At 46.4% G+C, this 18,443-nt stretch overlaps 1 protein-coding gene across 2 annotated transcripts in view; it reads right to left on the reverse strand.

Moving 5' to 3' along the window:
- Positions 1-3,061: 3,061 nt before the first annotated feature.
- The window catches only part of LOC133137434 (death-associated protein kinase 2-like), a 21,427-nt gene continuing 6,045 nt past the window's right edge, over positions 3,062-18,443 (reverse strand). For both annotated transcript variants that reach the window (XM_061255716.1, XM_061255717.1), the window contains exons 3-12: positions 17,626-17,847; positions 15,530-15,668; positions 14,751-14,880; positions 10,613-10,661; positions 9,892-9,918; positions 9,638-9,790; positions 9,080-9,125; positions 8,307-8,396; positions 7,526-7,612; positions 3,062-6,462 (exon numbers count right to left, since the gene is read on the reverse strand). In XM_061255716.1, coding sequence (XP_061111700.1) covers positions 6,379-6,462; positions 7,526-7,612; positions 8,307-8,396; positions 9,080-9,125; positions 9,638-9,790; positions 9,892-9,918; positions 10,613-10,661; positions 14,751-14,880; positions 15,530-15,668; positions 17,626-17,847 — 1,027 coding nt within the window. In that variant the 3' untranslated portion in view covers positions 3,062-6,378. The remainder of the gene's footprint in view (positions 6,463-7,525; positions 7,613-8,306; positions 8,397-9,079; positions 9,126-9,637; positions 9,791-9,891; positions 9,919-10,612; positions 10,662-14,750; positions 14,881-15,529; positions 15,669-17,625; positions 17,848-18,443) is intronic.

An 18,443-nucleotide genomic window follows, 5' to 3' on the forward strand; every position in this document is an offset into this window, starting at 1 on the left:
ATTTCACAGACAAAAGTTATTCGGATCATTTTTGCATTAAGCCTTTTGTATGTATTAAGCCTTCTGTTGCTGTAGCCTATCCACTGAGAGGTTTGACGCATTGTGTGTTCAGAGACGCTCTTTTGCATACCGCTGTTGTAATGTGTGGTTATTTGCATTACTGTCTCCTTCCTGTCAACTTTGACCAGTCTGGCCCTTCTCCCCTGACCTCTCTCATTAACAAGACATCTTTGCCCGGGATGAACGACTGCTCAATGGGTGTTTTTTTTGTTTTTCAGAACAAAGTCAAAGTAATTTTTTCATTCATGTGTTCACCTTTATTATTGTGCAATGAAGCAATGAAGTCCTCCTCCCTTGGGCTGACGTTTCTCTACGCAGATATTCAGCACGGCGACAGGTAGAACTCAGGGGGCGATTTCACAGACACAGATTAAGCTTAGCCCTGAACTAAACTCAGTTCCAGTCCAGGACTAATCCGTGTCTGTGGAACGAGGCCTAAAGGCGCTGAACGCAAAGCACAACACAGCAGCAGGCAGACCTGCCTCACAGTAACAAACACCGCCATTATCTACGGCTATTACCCCCCCAACCCGCCCCCCACCGCCTCTCCCTCTCCCTCTCCCTCTCCCTCTCCACAACCCTCATTCTCTTTCTTTTCCACCGTTCTTATCACTGGCTGTGTGCAATCTGTAAACCGGGTTTCAGAATGTGACAATCTGTTCCTGGAGGCAGGGGTACAACCTCAGATCTCAAGATCTCTCCCAACCCTACCTGTTGCAGTCTCCAGGGATTCTCTGCGTTACAGACCAACGCTTCATAAAACAGACGGGAATCAATGCTTCTTTTGTCCCTCCCCACACCCCAAAAAACCCACCCCCCCCCTCCTCCTCTCTCTCTCTCTCTCTCTCTCTCTCAGGGGATTGCACTTTAAACCACACACCGGGCAAGGATTTAGAAGCCAAGATTCAGGGGGAGACAAAGTCATTAGCCGGAAAAAACGACTAAAAACACCCGTCTTGAAAGTGTGGCTAAATGTTGTTAGTATTGAATTAACATGCGCAATACCAGGAAGTAGGTGAACAGTCTTGGGGTCAGCTCATCATAACCACAGCATAATTGCACACTCCAAAGTCCACACACATTGTGAGTGTGTGTGCGTGTGTCTGTGTCTGTCTCTCTCTCAGGATTTACAACCGGTGAAGTAGGCTATTTATCTAACCTCAATTGAGGAAATGTCAAGAATTGTACGTTTATTTCGTTATTTTATTTTATTACAGCTAGACATGGTGCAATTCCTTCCTAACTATGCCCAAGAGGAAATATTTGTGTTCCCATTGCACGTTTGATTGCAGTGTAGAAAGGGAGTGTGGTATAATTATATGTAATTGGAGAATAGGGGGTTTTTTTGAAGTGCTGGAGATGGTGAAATTGTGTGTTTGGTTTCTGGTTGCCGCAGGTGTTATTAAGCCGGCCCCGTTTAACCACGGTCTCTTGCCAAATGCAGTTTAGACCTCTCTTCATTTGAAATTCCAAAAGGCAAAAAGTATTCAATCACACTTAGAAACACAACAAATCACACCGCTATCTGTGCAAACCTCATTGAAATCAGGACGTTGACGTATTAAGTCCGGGTGGCTCTGGTTCAATGCGCAGATCAACTTAACATTTTCAGAGAGCAGAATTAAGTCCGGAATGAGGAATGCATTGGTGTATTAATAAATACCAACACCAATCTTCAAATTCCCTGAATTGGACTGTCGCGTTAGTTCTGCTAAAATGCTTTTATGAGCCGTACTGTGGAACGAATAATTAAGTATACCTCCTAAACACTTGTTTAAGACAATGAAGCAAGCACTTAAAGGCACAGCGCAGGGGTTAGATGAGTGAGATTAGCTCACGAATAGTTCCATAGTTCCACAACGCTACTTTTTACCTTCGTAACTAACAGACGTATCACACGCGCAGCAATTAACGGTAAGTTTAGCTCAATTAATAAAGTTGTTCATTGATGACTCACCTGGTATGTATGTGTTCCTTTGTGTCCCTTTTAAAAGTGCCCAGAATCCAAATAGAAAACCAAGCCTAATAGCTAATATGCGTCAGCGCCTTAATAGTTTGTCAAGTCAAAAATGTTTATCGCACTGCGGTCAACAAAAACACATTTTAAAACGGTGCCCGGAGGTTTCCAGCTACCTGATCGTCATTCACTTGACCCCAGCACAGACACCACTCGGCGCATATAGCCTAATTTCCCCCCGGCCTCTGGTCCCACTGTTTACTTCGCCACTCCCACTCGTCCTCCTCGTATTCCCTCAGGTGTGGGATACTAGTGTGTGCGTAATATGCATCCTGCTTCGCCGATCGTCTCCGGGTCTCCGCAAAGTCTATATTTAGCTGTCTGTACTTGCGCGTTGCTTGTGCTGTAGGTGTGCTTGTGATATTCGCTGTCGGAGGTATGACTTCTGTCCGCTTTCCTGCTGCGATTATTTTCGCTTTTTTTGCGGACGCACCCCTGTCGATGAGAGTACATGCAGGTAGCCTACCCGCTCCGTACCCAGGCCAGTGCGCGTCGCCGTTGTTATTAAAACTACCGCGCCATGGACCTGTTTATTTCGCTGACCAAGCGCGTTCGTGTGTCAACTCTAAACTGTTCGGATTCGGATTCCTCCGCTGGAAGTAATAGTAAACAAGTATGAATGCGAACGAGACAGTGGGGCTAACCTGAGGAATGTAGGCTGCCGTTTAAGCGAACGCTTTTCTCCACTTTCAATCCTGGAATGCACACTCCCTCCAGCACCGTTTCCAGCGTCGTCTGTCATTATCTCTCGGTATTTCAACACGCCCATTGTGAAGAATACCATGGCTATCACTCCGGAATACACCCCAGATATAGTGTCAAAAAAGAGGAACACACATTCTCCAAAAACGATAGATTACAAATAGTGGACGCAATGGTCACTTTAGATTACACATTTCTCTATGAGCATTACATTGTCAATAAATATAAACCATAAATTAATCAACGACTTTAAGTGCAGCTATATCCAGTAGCAACATGTACTTCTTAATGTGGTTTTCATGTATTTATTTGTATTTTTGCATATGCCACATTTGTCACAACAATTCCTCTGAATGATTTATAAAATGCTGGGTTTGCTAGATGTTTTACACAACTCTCATAAGAAACATAACATGTTGTAGGAGTTTGGTTGCAAAGACATGACATTCAGGCAACTTGTGAAACATCCAAAAACGTTCAAACACAAACTGAAGGAGCTGCAGTCTCATTCCTGAAGTCTTGGACAAGTCTGTACTGTTCGAGTCTTGCTACAATGCCAGATGTAAAGGGGTTCAGAATAATGTATTGGCCTGGGCTCAAAAGTCAAAATGCTATCTTTATTTCTCTGTAGATTGATAATGGCTGTTGTAACACACGCACTTGGTGTTTTTCCACCCACAGAACACGACCAGCTGTTTTCTTGTATCTCGAATGTTGTTATTATCGGTTTCCCTTGCGAACGACACACAAAGCTAATTACAACAAGAAAACATAAAAAACATAAAACAATAAAAATATTGCAAAACCCCCAAAAATAAGTCAGTCTTAAGTATTTAGTCTTATATTTAGACTTAAAATTTTCATTTTTGCTTTTTGCTAAATAAGAAAGATTGCCAATCAGTAAAGACAGTTGGGCTCATTTAAAGATTTGCCAACGGGGTAAAACAATTTCACTTGTCATGAAAAGTAACTTAAAACAAGTTATATTTTCAACTTTCAACTTTCAACTCAAGTTATATTTTCAAACTCAAGTTTCACAGATACAGATTAAGCCTAGTCCTAGACTAAGTTTCCCCATACAGAACTGTTTATTCCAGGACAAAGCCTAATCTGTGTCTATGAACTGGCCCTAAAACACATTTTTGCAGTTAACAGACTCATCTTTCTAATATAAAAGGGAATGTGGAAACTGCTCTCCATTGAGGCAGTATACAAGTTAAAGGAGTACCATGGTGATTGAATGTGACACTTGCCAGTTGTCTTTAGCCAACAACAAAACAAATGTGCATAATTGTTGTATTATTCAGTAATTTAAATGTATTTTAAAACGTTTTTTTTCTAAGCCTAAATTTCCCACTATAAAATTTCACCCAAACTGTCTGGGCATGGTAATGAGAACTGTCAATTAGCTATGATCGACAGAGCATGCACCAGCCTTCCACACATTGTTGTTACCATAGCTACCTCCAAGACGCGCTCATCTTGGGAGACTGAATTTTCACAAGCTAGCTAACTTAGTATATCAACTATCGATAGCTAAGGTAAGGAAGCCATCCAATGATAATATTTGCTAGCTAGCCAAGTTAAGATAAAAGAACAACTATAACGTCCTTATGAAAGCAAACTTGATCGCTAACGTTATCGATAACGTCACCTTATGAAAGCAAACTAGCTAGCTAGCTAAATTAATATAACCAGAAATAGTATAATAGTCCTTGAAAGGCACTCTAATTTAAGTGAACCTAACGTTAGTCAAATGTTAGGACTGTCTTGCCTGGAGGCCAGTGGAGCAAACTATGGGTCACGAATCACAGGGGAGGGATAAGGGGGAATAGTTATCCATGTGTGACGCAATACAAGGACAACATTTTCAACTGGTTGAAAACGGGTCGATAAATTTAAAATGCTTACTTCTCAAAAACCAAAGAGCGGACATATTGAATACTTTCATCATGTTTGTTCAATGCCCGCTTGTGCAAATTGCATATAAAAACCTAAAAGTGTGACCGATTACTAAGTCTGTTAATGACCCTGACTCTTATGCACACGGTTAAAAGCTACTTGGTTAATGAAACAGTACATATTGTGCTGCATTTGAGGCGTCAAGACACTCCATTCACACATGTACACATGTTCTTAGAAAAACTAGGTTAATAGGTTATGAAGTGATAAAGTCTTTGTGCCATCAGTTTGATTTGTTGACTATTCAAGGATCGCTGAGTGAATGGGATAGCAATGTCACATGCTACTGGACACTACATCACAACATCATATTAGAGAGGTCACTAGCCAGAGGCGATAGCTTGATCTGTCAAGCCGCTGAATGCCAAGACTCTTTAATTATACAAAAATAATGAATTATCCTGCTTATTAGCAAACACTGACATTCATGCGATCGGTATCCTGGTTGGTCCAATGTTGGGCATTACTGTATACATATATCGGGCGAGGAGTGCAACTCTGACACAATCCAGTGTCAGTCCAAACAACGATACATAACATCCACCCTCCTATATCTTGCATATTTGGCATGCTAGCACCTGTCAACTGCCAGTCCTGGGCTGACACACGTTTGGATGCACACATCGTCGAAAATGTACCTGTCAGTCAGCAGCCCCCCCGTCACCGAAACCCTCCCTCTGGACGTTGCTATGGCAACCTGCCCACCACCCCAGAGGGCTGCCAGTATTGGTTGGTACTGGTGCCAGCACTCAAGCTTGGTAGCGCCACGCCCCAAAAATCATCAGGATCAGCTTCACGTTTCCAACTTATACAGTCCATTCCGGAGTTACCCATTACCAAACCGGCGCCAGAAGACATGCATAGAGCTTAGAACTATAGGCCCCTTGTTTTTGGTCAAGTGGTTAATAGATTTTTTTTTCTTATTTGTCTTACGAAGCTGAGTAAACAAGATGCACATACACACACAACACAAAACAATGCTATGAGGTGAGACTCCCAAAACGATACCGTCTACAGCCGAAACCCGATCGACCCAACAAAATCCCTAGTGTAAAATCAACTCCAACAGTGATTAGATCCATTTGGGACAATATTCCCTCTTATTTGAGTTCAACTGGATTAAAATTACATTTTAAACTGAAAGCGCATCTGCATATAATTCTGAGCTCTTGATTCACTTAAACATACAAAGGCCACACATCACTGTTATAAAACTGCATGCAAAAAACCCAAGCGATTCTCTTCCTCCGATACTCTTTACCCAGAGTTTTAAGAACAACACTGTGGTGGGAGATTTTCATTTCCCCCACCCAAAACCTCACCCAAATAGATTATACTCAAAACATTCCCGTACGTAGGCGTTTTCATGCAGTTTAAAACACAAGCCGACACTCCACGCACGGTATATAGCGGCAGAACAACGACAAAGAACTTCAGAAGATAGGTGGTTGAATTGGTTCCGCCGGACTGTCCCATGTGTAATTGCGTGTAATTATCCAACAACGTGCAGCTACAGTCGACTGCACATCCACTGAGCTCCTCTTCTCTACCCCCCTGGGCTCAACTCCGATGGTCTCCCCCAGGACGACGCCGAGTGCCAGCACTGCCGGTGCTCTGGCGCCCTCTGGCGGCCGACTTTATGAAGTGCTGCTCAGTCTGCGGCGGCGGATGAGGGAAACACGGCTGTTTTCGGAATCCTCCTGGTCGCTTTCACACTGTCTCTGAATAAAAAAAGGACGCGAAGAGCGGTTACATTCAAACCACAATTTAAGCCAGACTACTTGATTACTCTCTTGATGATAGCCTCATATCTTCTCTCTGGCTTTGATACTTATATATATTGAAAAAAATGAACGTGGATGTTGTGAGCACTATGAAACTACTGAGCGCTAGCCTGCAAAAACGAAATAGATGAACATCCTGAAAATACCGCTAAATGACCCTGAATGCGTCTAAAGGCAAACTATACAGGATTTTTACCTTGAAAACATAAGCAAGCTCAATAAAATATATGATGTGACATGGCAATCTCTGCTAAATCCACGCTCCTCTGCCCGTATTTCCTCTTCTGCAATGTGTTTGGGACGTTTATGGGTGTAACACCCAATTTTTGTCGGTAGTACAGTGACACGAAATGACAAGCTGACATGGTCCAATAAAAAAACAGAGTTAACATGGATTTGCTTTTCCTTGACGGTAAAAGCTAAAGTTCACCAAGGGGATGAAAAGGGACGCAGAGTTGGCATCCCTGCTGACAATCCCAGCTTAAACCAGCCTAAACTGATTTAAACTGGTGGACACTTCATCCGGTCAGCCAGCTGTTCACCAGCTGACCAGGCTATATAGTCAGCTAGTCCACCGGTTGACCAGCTTACTCTACTAGCTTAACCAGATTTGACCAGCCAGAGACCGGCTTTGACCAGGTTACGGCCAGCTAGAGTGTCGAAAAACACCGCTAAAATCATCTTAATCCATGTTAAACCAGTTTAGAATCCCAGCTGGTCTTGCCTAGAATTTTCACCTGCGATGCTGGACCTGGAAACGACGCTACATCCAGTGGTCCAGCGAGCTACGCTACGCCTACGCTAAAGGGGGTTTCCTGCCCTCAACGGAGGTGAGTGGGGTGGGTTGAGGACAGAGGCATCTTTGATTGTCGACGCAAGGCTAAAAATCCTGTATACTACGCCCTTTAAAGGACATTTACCCTGGTTTGTCTCAACAGCATCACCTAATATAAACAAGTGTATAGATTTTCCCCCCGGGATGAGGCCCCTCCCCCATTACCAGCTCTTGGTCCTCATTGGCCCTGGTGTTGCAGAGGAGTTGCAGGCGGGAAAAGCGGGTACACGCCCGCACCATGTTATAGGACATCTGCAGAACCAGAGGGACAGGGCAGGAGGAACAGCACAACGAATGGTGAGAGATGGCTGCAGTTCCCAAACTGAACACAGGGTGGCACTGACGCAACCTGCATGAGGTCATTGTGATAACATTGCGATTGAATGAGTCATCTGTTTAGAGAATGATTGCCCTCTTCTAACTTGCCTGAGAGGACATATCTGGAAATACAAATGTAGGAAGACAAATTTGCATAAATATGCAAACATTCTTGAATGCCTGACAAAATAGATGCCCATTGAATATCAAAGAGAGTATTCTTCATTTCTTGTTAGTTACTTGTTTACATACACTCAGTGGCCACATTATTAGGTAGACCCTGTACACCAGCTCATTAATGCAAATATCTAAGTAGCCAATCTTGTGGTAGCAATTCAGTGCATATAAGCATGCAGACATGGTCACAAGATTCAGCTGTTGTTCAGACCAAACATCGGAAATTGTGGAATGATTGTTGGTGGCAGACAGGGTGGTTTGAGTATCTCAGAAACTGCTGATCTCCTGGAATTTTAATGCACAACACTGTTTTTTCTACACTGCAGAGAATGGTGTGAAAAACAAAAAGCATCCAGTGAGCAGCAGTTCCAAGGGACCCACTCTGGATCCTGACTCCACAGTCCGGGGATCCGGTGAGCCAGAACAGAGGCTCAGGATGAGGCCATTTTACCTTCCACTTTCTCCGGGCATTGAACCTCTTGAAGCTCTTCATGTTGATGGAGGAACGACTTCTGCTGGCAGCCTGCTTCCGTGTGGGGGGCTGAGAGAGAGGGAGAGAGAGTGAGAGAGAGAGTGTGAGGGAGGGAGAGAGAGGAAGAGAGAGGGAGTGTGAGGGAGAGGGGGGAGAGAGAGGGAGAGAGAGGGAGTGTGAGGGAGAGAGAGTGTGAGGGGGAGAGAGAGAGAGGGAGTTTGAGGAAGAGGAGAGAGAGGGAGAGAGAGGGAGGGAGAGGAGAGACAGAGGGAGGGAGAGGAGAGTGAGATAACTGCTTTTAGGTCATAAATGGTTTTGGTTCCACTGGTTGTGTGGTACTCACTTCCTTCATAGAGGTTAAATTGAAGAGGGGTTTTTTGTTTGATTCAGGTCAATGATTACCCGCTGGTGTGGCGAATTAACACTGGATTTCCTTTCCTCTCCTTTCAAATCTTTGTTTCCCACAAAAAGTAGTTTTGAAAAACCCGTTTATTGGTGGTGTAACGGTTATTCTAAATGTTTACAAACACCGTTTTAAAGAGCATTTTTGGCTCATTTTATAATTGTTCATGAGCTTTTCACACCCCCTGTCACACTTTCTAGTTTATATTTGCTTATGAAATTTATCTGAAAATAATGAGTCACTTCATCTTTACCTCCCCTCCCTCTTCCACCTCCGTCCCTCTCTCCCTCCCTCTCTCCCTCTCTCTCCACCTCCCTCTCTCCCTCCTTCCCTCCACACAGATCCTCACCTTGATCCAGGGGTGGAGCAGGCACTGTTCAGCAGTCATTCTCTCACTGTGACGAACAGAAAGAGACAAATGGACACGTGACTATTTTATGCGTCTGAACACTGACCCAGACACAAGACTATACTATCAATATGTTTGGAACAATCTACCAGCTGATTTTCTTATAAAACTGCAGGACAGTGTACCAAAGAGAATTGATGGGAGTTTTCAAGGCGAAGGGTGGACACAACAAATACTGACTTCATTTTTAGTTGCTTACTGCTCTTTGTTGTAAATTATTTTGATGTTTGCTTCACTAATTTTACCTAATACTTTTGCACAGTATATATTTTAACAATTCACATGACACATGACACCAGCTCATAACCAGCGAGACCAGATTTATGACCAGCCTGGCTATGCTGGTTGACCAGCTCATACCCAGCTAGACCAGCTTATGACCGGCTTCACCAGCTCGGTTTTCAAGCTGGTCAAGCTGGCATAGCTGGGTTTTACAGCAGGGTTGACATAACCTTCATAATGGAGACGTTTCAGACACACAACCAACAAACAGATTACCTTTGGTCTTTCACCAGCAGTTTCTCAATGAAGTCTTTAGCCATCTCGCTGGTCTCGCGGAAGTAGTACTCTTCAAACGCGTAGTTCATCCGTATAATGTTCGTCAGCGTGTCCTCATCCGTATCCCCTTGAAAGGGGGATAAACCACTCAGCCTACAAGAAAGGGGGGAGAGCACGTTGCTGGATTTGTCTATGCTGGATGCACAGAACCAGGAAACGTCATTCAAAACCAGTTCATTAACGTGCATACTCACAGAATGTAGGTGATGACTCCGATGCTCCTACGGAAAAAAAAAAGAAAAGGCGCAGAGGCGGGTCAGTATGATACTTTTCTGAAAGTTTCAAAGCCAAGATTAGTGCAAAACGGCATTATCGAGACGTTTAATATAAGACAGAAGGAGAACTATCTGCTTCTGCATGGACTGAATGTCCATTTTTGTTTAATTTACACAAATTGTGGAAAGTTCTCAGCCATCTTGGGTGTACTTTTATCTCTCATAACTCAGCAATGAATAATTAAACTGATTTAGAAAGGGAGGACCCGTCTAGAGGAAGGTCAACTGTCAACCCACACACAAATCCCCCCGGGGCAGGGGGGGAATCCCAGCCACGGAACTTTCTAGACTCTTATCCCAAATCTATCTGCTAGACTCTCTGCTTTCCCCCTATCGAAATAAACTGAAACAAAAAACGGATTCAAAGTCATTATGCCGAGCAAACAGATTTATTGTCCATTTCTGGAGGTTTGTGGCTTGTATGAGATGCCAATGAAAAATAGGAATGTCCCCTGCTCAGGGTTAAGGTTACGGGTCATGTTGTAGTGAAATATATCTTTAATTTCATAATAGTGCAGACGATAATGCGTGAGCGATAAGGAGACAGTTCAGGAGGAACTGTACGTCACACCCGAGGCCATCACAGGGGCCATCTTAGCGTTCAGCTGGAGGTGTGAAAAACAAAATGGCGGCAGCTTACCACATGTCTGATGCCACGCTCAGGGGCTCATTGTTGATCACTTCAGGGCCTGCGATGGGAGTTTGTGTGTGTGTGTGTGATTGTGTTAATGTATGTGTGTGCGTGTGCATGGGTATGCAGTGCAGATTGTGATTGTGTGTGTGTGCATGCGTGCGTGTGTGTGTGTGTGGGGGAGGGGGGGTGGGGTATTGGAAAAGAGAATGAAAGATAGAAACCATTAATTTACACATACACACAGGGTGTAAATGAACAAGGGTCTTCAAATTGATTAAACGGAATGATTTGATAATAGTTCAATACGTAATTATAACTCCCTGTTTGGGCCTTCAAAGCTGACAAATATTGTCTAATATTTTTGTACTTGATGCATAGGGATGTAGTTTCTAACTCTGCGTAACTCTACTCCCAAAACATCCCTTTCACACTTTTCCCCTGCAATATGTAATGCGACCCAAAACATGTCAGTCTGTAGACTGAACAGCCAGTCTGTAGATAGAACCGGCAGTCTGTAGAGAGAGTAGCCAGTCTGTAGACAGAACAGGCAATCTGTAGACTGAACCGGCAGTCTGTAGACAGATCTGCCAGTCTATAGACAGAACAGCCAGACTGTAGATTGAACCGGCAGTCTGTAGACAGATCTGCCAGTCTATAGACAGAACAGCCAGTCTGTAGACAGAACAGCCAGTCTATAGGCAGAACAGCCAGTCTGTAGACTGAACCGGCAGTCTGTAGACAGATCTGCCAGTCTATAGACAGAACAGCCAGTCTGTAGACAGAACAGCCAGTCTATAGGCAGAACAGCCAGTCTGTAGACTGAACCGGCAGTCTGTAGACAGATCTGCCAGTCTATAGACAGAACAGCCAGTCTGTAGACAGAACAGCCAGTCTATAGACAGAACAGCCAGTCTGTTGACAGAACAGCCAGTCTATAGGCAGAACAGCCAGTCTGTAGACTGAACCGGCAGTCTGTAGACAGATCTGCCAGTCTATAGACAGAACAGCCAGTCTGTAGACAGAACAGCCAGTCTATAGGCAGAACAGCCAGTCTGTAGACTGAACCGGCAGTCTGTAGACAGATCTGCCAGTCTATAGACAGAACAGCCAGTCTGTAGACAGAACAGCCAGTCTGGAGACAGAACAGCCAGTCTGTAGACAGAGCCGCCAGTCTGTAGACAGAACAGCCAGTCTGTAGGCAAAACAGCCAGTCTGTAGGCAGAACAGCCAGTCTGTAGACTGAACCGGCAGTCTGTAGACAGATCTGCCAGTCTATAGACAGAACAGCCAGTCTGTAGACAGAACAGCCAGTCTATAGACAGAACAGCCAGTCTGTTGACAGAACAGCCAGTCTATAGGCAGAACAGCCAGTCTGTAGACTGAACCGGCAGTCTGTAGACAGATCTGCCAGTCTATAGACAGAACAGCCAGTCTGTAGACAGAACAGCCAGTCTATAGGCAGAACAGCCAGTCTGTAGACTGAACCGGCAGTCTGTAGACAGATCTGCCAGTCTATAGACAGAACAGCCAGTCTGTAGACAGAACAGCCAGTCTATAGACAGAACAGCCAGTCTGTTGACAGAACAGCCAGTCTATAGGCAGAACAGCCAGTCTGTAGACTGAACCGGCAGTCTGTAGACAGATCTGCCAGTCTATAGACAGAACAGCCAGTCTGTAGACAGAACAGCCAGTCTATAGGCAGAACAGCCAGTCTGTAGACTGAACCGGCAGTCTGTAGACAGATCTGCCAGTCTATAGACAGAACAGCCAGTCTGTAGACAGAACAGCCAGTCTGGAGACAGAACAGCCAGTCTGTAGACAGAGCCGCCAGTCTGTAGACAGAACAGCCAGTCTGTAGGCAAAACAGCCAGTCTGTAGGCAGAACAGCCAGTCTGTAGACTGAACCGGCAGTCTGTAGACAGATCTGCCAGTCTATAGACAGAACAGCCAGTCTATAGGCAGAACAGCCAGTCTGTAGACTGAACCGGCAGTCTGTAGACAGATCTGCCAGTCTATAGACAGAACAGCCAGTCTGTAGACAGAACAGCCAGTCTGGAGACAGAACAGCCAGTCTGTAGACAGAGCCGCCAGTCTGTAGGCAGAACAGCCAGTCTGTAGACAGAATCAGCAGGTATGCGCTGTGGCGGAAATCACAGCAACCTTCAGCAGTACTGCTCACGCTCCGTTGCTAAGGAGGCCAAACCGCGCGCCGCAATGTTGCCAGGTGCGTCCGTGCACCACCTGACGGTGAAATCAAACAAGGTCTTCACCAGAGAGGCAAGCATAGAGAGGAGTCATAGCGCCCGCCAACTCCGCTACAGAGAGGAAGTCCCAGACAGGAATGAGCTACCAGCACAGGGAGGGAGAGAGAGCGAGAGAGAGAGAGAGAGAGAGGAGAGAGAGTGACAGAGAGAGAGAGAGAGGAGAGAGTGTGACAGGGAGAGCGAGAGAGAGAGAGAGGAGAGAGAGTGTGACAGAGAGAGCGAGAGAGAGAGAGGAGAGAGAGAGGGAGTGAGAGAGAGAGAGAGAGAGTGTGACAGAGAGAGAGAGGGAGTGAGAGAGAGAGAGATTGTGACAGGGAGAGGAGAGAGAGAGTGACAGGGAGAGAGAGGGAGAGCGAGAGAAAGCAAGAGAGAGAATGTGACAGGGAGAGAGAGGAGAGTGAGAGTGACAGGGAGAGAGAGGAGAGAGAGTGAGAGAGCATGAGAGAGGAGAAAGGAGAGGAGAGTGTGACAGAGAGAGGAGAGGAGAGAGAGTGTGACAGAGAGGAGAGAGAGGAGATAGAGAGGGAAAGAGAGAGCGAGAGAGAGAGTGACAGAGAGAGAAAGGGTAGGATTTTCTACTCCACTAATTATGGAGTGAGTCAGATAAAACTAACATTAAAGCATTTTCCTGGCAATTTTAGTAGTTAGACTAATATATACATGTATCCTTTCAAGCTGGTCATAGCTGGGGGGTAGCATGAGCCTGAATATGTGAGAAACTCTTTTTCACAAAACCCTTTACAGGAGCTCATTACGGGTGGCAAGCAGGGGTCCAGGGCCCTAAATCCGCCCCTGCCCCCAAAGGATCACAGCGACTTCAGGTCTCATTGCTTAGCAACTGTAAGAGTCATATTAACATCAGGTTTCCTACCAACCTTAATCTAGGTATTCATCTTGAGAGTCAGTTTGACCTTCTCAAAGTCTCGTATCAACATCAAGACTCATATCAACCTGGAGTCAAATTTCATTCTGCAGATCTTTCCAAGCACGTGGAAACATTCGCGAAAGGGCTCAGAAGTGAAAAGTTGAGCCGGTTTCGAAGCCGTTGGGTTTCTGGACCGCGCTGTAGCTCTGACCGTCATTCAGCGGTCCTTTATTGCTCGTGCCGAGGTCAACACGATGTCCCTCTACGAGGGCGTATGTGTGAGAAAAGCATACAGCGTGCCACAGTGTAAACAGGATATGACAACATCATGACTTCCTTACAGATGGAGCCCCTATTAGCGCTAGCCTCCCAGATTATACATGTTTACACAGGAAACTAAAAAGGGCTCCCTCAAAACCTCATCACACTTCACTCACCGTAATGCCACATCCTGCCACCAGCCACTCATTCACTGTGCCTATGGCCTCCAGAGAGAGTGGAAAAATACACACACGCACACAGACATGCACAAACACATGCACAAACACACATATGCACACACACACACACACACTCACACACACACACATATGCACACACACTCACACACATACACACACACACACACACACACACTCACACACACACACACACATATGCCCACACACTCACACACATACACACACACACACACACACATATGCTCACACACATACACACATACACTCACACACACAAACACAGGCACACACACACATATGCACACACACTCGCACACATATGCACACACACACGCACACACACACACACATATGCACACACACTCACACACATACACACACACACACACATATGCTCACACACACACATACATACATACACTCATACACACATATGAACACACACATACACACACAGACACCCATGCACACACGCACACACTCACACAAACACAGGCACATGCATACTCAGACACACGCAATCCCTGACCTTATTAATGGACTGTTCCACTCACCGATATACTGAGGGGTGCCTGCGATGCTCCTGTACTCCCCCCCCGGGGGAAGGCGCTGGGCCAGCCCAAAGTCGATGATCTTGATGTTGGGCTGAGGCACGTCCTTCTCCGACAGCATGATGTTCTCTGGCTGCACACGGTAAAAACACGGTAAAAACACGGTATAGGCACACACTCCGAGCACACAGAGAGGACAGACGAGCTTAGCGTGTGCTAAAAACAGGACATTATTTTATTTTATTTTATTTATTGTGTAAATGTAGTGCCCAACACTCACTCATTCACGCTCACATGCACCCAGTAACACACACGCATGCCCTCACTCTCACTCAAACACAGACTGTGACACACACACCAGACTGTAACAGACACACAAGCTGTAACACAAACACAGACTGCAACACACAAACAAGCTGTAACACAAACACAGACCCTAACACACACACCAGACTGTAACAGACACACACAAGCTGTAACACAAACACAGACTCTAACACACACACCAGACTGTAACAGACACACACAAGCTGTAACACAAACACAGACTCTAACACACACACCAGACTGTAACAGACACACACAAGCTGTAACACAAACACAGACTGTAACACACACACCAGACTGTAACAGACTGTGACACATGCACGTACACACATAGACACACACACAATCAGACTATGAAACACACAAACTAACACACACAGACTGTAACACAAACACACATGCACAGGAAGACTGTAACACACACACACACAAACACTCACACACACACGCAGTACCTTGAGGTCGAAGTGGGCGATGTTCTTGCCGTGCATGTGGCTGAGGCCCTGCAGAATCTGCGTGAGGAAGCCAATGGCCTCCGTCTCTGAGAGGCTCTCCTTCTCCGCGATGAAGTCAAACAGCTCGCCACCGCTGATCCTGCGACAGCACACACACACACACACACACACACACTCACATCATCAGCCTTTCACAAACAATCCCCATATTAAACACATCACACACACACTCACATCATCACATCATCATCACATGCATATGCAGCCTTTCACAAACAATGGAACGGAACTCGCTAATTTTGGGAGTGTTTGCATTTTCACTCTGGAATTCTTTCACGAATGACAATAAGCCTTTCGGCCATTTTTACATTGTTATGATCAGACGCTCGGATCAACCTTCTCTTCAGCCGGAGGGTCTGGTGCATGTTTTGGCAGTCCCAGGGTGCAGTGCTCTACATTTCCAAACAACAACGCTCCGATCGCTCCCAGTTTTCCGGAGTTCCGGAGTGAGCAGTCGAGCTCTGAGGCCGAATGAAGGAACGCACCCCTTACCCAAAAAGGGCTGATCTGGGTACAGTTTTTTGCTGTAGCCCAACCCTAAGACACCCGTTTTTACAGATCAAGGTCTTGACTGAAGACTATGATTAGCTAATTAGTTGAATCGCGTGTTGGGAGTGCTGGGTTAAAATAAAAAGATCATTTTCATATCAACATCTATTGAGAACAAAACTCTATTTTCAAAGGGCAGGTCTGACCATAGGAAGAGCAGACAGCACATAAATACACTTAGCAAAACTAAAAAGACACTATCATAACCACCGTTTCTTATCAGCCCTTGGGATATTTATATCAGCGCTGCTCCACTCCACGTCCTGCGGGCCGCAGTGTCTGCAGGCATTTGCCTCAACCGTGTCCTTTACTAATTAGCTTATTATCTGAACCAAGCAGGTAAAATAATGAGTGAAATCTGGTGGCGCAGTGCACTGTAGAAGCAGATGCCCGCAGGACATGGAGTTGAGTAGCGCTGGTTTATAGTTTATAGTCTTTAAACTATTTTAGCTGCAGCCGGTCAAACACAAGGGCCAATCAACAGAGGGGGACAGACTCAACCCCGGCTAAACTCAAACCCAGGGGGGAGGGGCCACAGCATCGAGGCCACACCCATTGGGACAGCCTAGCTCTGACCCCGCCCACTTCCGCCATTCCCCAACGGGGAGGGAGGGTGCGAACTCAACTTCACACTGTAATTTTAAAAAAACCGCACCAAACACGACACATGAATGGAGCGGAAACCGCGAAACTCAAGAGTGCGAGACGCGGAGAGTAGCGTGGGTGGGTCAGCCCGCTTGGGAAGACAACGCTGCCAACAGCTACCAAACGAAACGAGACCCGATAACGTCTGTGTCCGGCCCACACATTCCGGCTCCTTTACGGACCGCGCGCTGGGCAAATCCAAACACGCCCCACGAGACGGACTGGGAAGACAGGAGTTGCTTAGAGGCCATTTTAAAGAGCCTTTTTGACTCATCTTACAGTTGATCATGACCCTTTCACACCCACTGCCACACTTCCTATTTTATATTTGCTGATGAAATTTAACTGAAACCAATGAGCCTCTGCCCTTCTTCCTCTTTACCTCCCTTTCCTGATTCAATTGACAAAAAACGTTGTTCTCTCCCTCTCCACCTCAGCTGGTGTGTGGTGAGCGTTCTGGCACAAAATGGCAGCCGTGCATCACCCAGGGTGGGTGCTGCACATTGGTGGTGGTTGAGGTGAGTTTCCCCCCTCATCACTGTAAGCGCATTGAGTGTCCAGCAAAGCCCTGTATGAATGTAACGATCCATCTATCTATGTATATCAACCCCTGTGAAATACTCCCATTAGCACGCTGTCGGTTGCTGTGCACATTGCGCGCTTTGAGAGTCTGGTAAAGCCCTGTATGAATGTAACGATCCATCTATCTATGTATATCCACCCCTGTGAAATACTCTCATTAGCATGCTGTCGGTTGCCGTGCACACTGTGCACTTTGAGAGTCTGGTAAAGCCCTATATGAATGTAACGATCCTTCTTTCCTCCCTCCCTCCCGCACTCACAGCTCCACGATGAGCACCACCTCCGCCCGGCTCTCGAACACGTCCCGCAGGGCCATGACGTTGGGGTGGAGCAGGGCCTGGAGGATCTCCACCTCCCGCTCCACCGCCTGCCTCTCCAGGCCCAGGCGGCTGCTGGGGCTCTTCTGCAGCTTCACGAACTTCCCCGCCCAGCGGGAGCCAGTGGCCCGCTCCCGCACCGCCCGCACCTGCCCAAAGTGACCACTGGGGCGGCGACAGAGAGCGCGGGAGGGAGGGGAGAGAGAGGAGTGAGAGACAGCACAGGAGAGAGAGGGAGAGAGAGAGAGCAGAGGAGGAGGAGGAGAGCAGGAATGAGAGGGAGAGAGAGAGCAGGAGAGAGAGGGACAGAGGGGAGAGAGAGGAATGAGAGACAGCACAGGTGAGAGAGGGAGAGAGAGAGAGCAGAGGAGGAGGAGAGCAGGAATGAGAGGGAGAGAGAGAGCAGGAGAGAGAGGGAGAGAAGGGAGAGAGAGGAATGAGAGACAGAACAGGAGAGAGAGGGAGAGAGAGAGCAGAGGAGGAGGGGAGCAGGAATGAGAGGGGAAGAGAGAGAGCACAGGGATGGAGGGAGGGAGAGGGAGAGAGGGGAGGGAGGAATGAGAGATAGCACGGGAGAAAGAGGGAGAGAGAGAGCAGAGGAGGAGGAGGAGAGCAGGAATGAGAGGGAGAGAGAGAGCAGGAGAGAGAGGGACAGAGGGGAGAGAGAGGAATGAGAGACAGCACAGGAGAGAGAGGGAGAGAGAGAGAGCAGAGGAGGAGGAGAGCAGGAATGAGAGGGAGAGAGAGAGCAGGAGAGAGAG

This window comes from Conger conger, chromosome 9, assembly GCF_963514075.1.
Source record: "Conger conger chromosome 9, fConCon1.1, whole genome shotgun sequence".
Taxonomy (NCBI): Eukaryota; Metazoa; Chordata; class Actinopteri; order Anguilliformes; family Congridae; genus Conger; species Conger conger.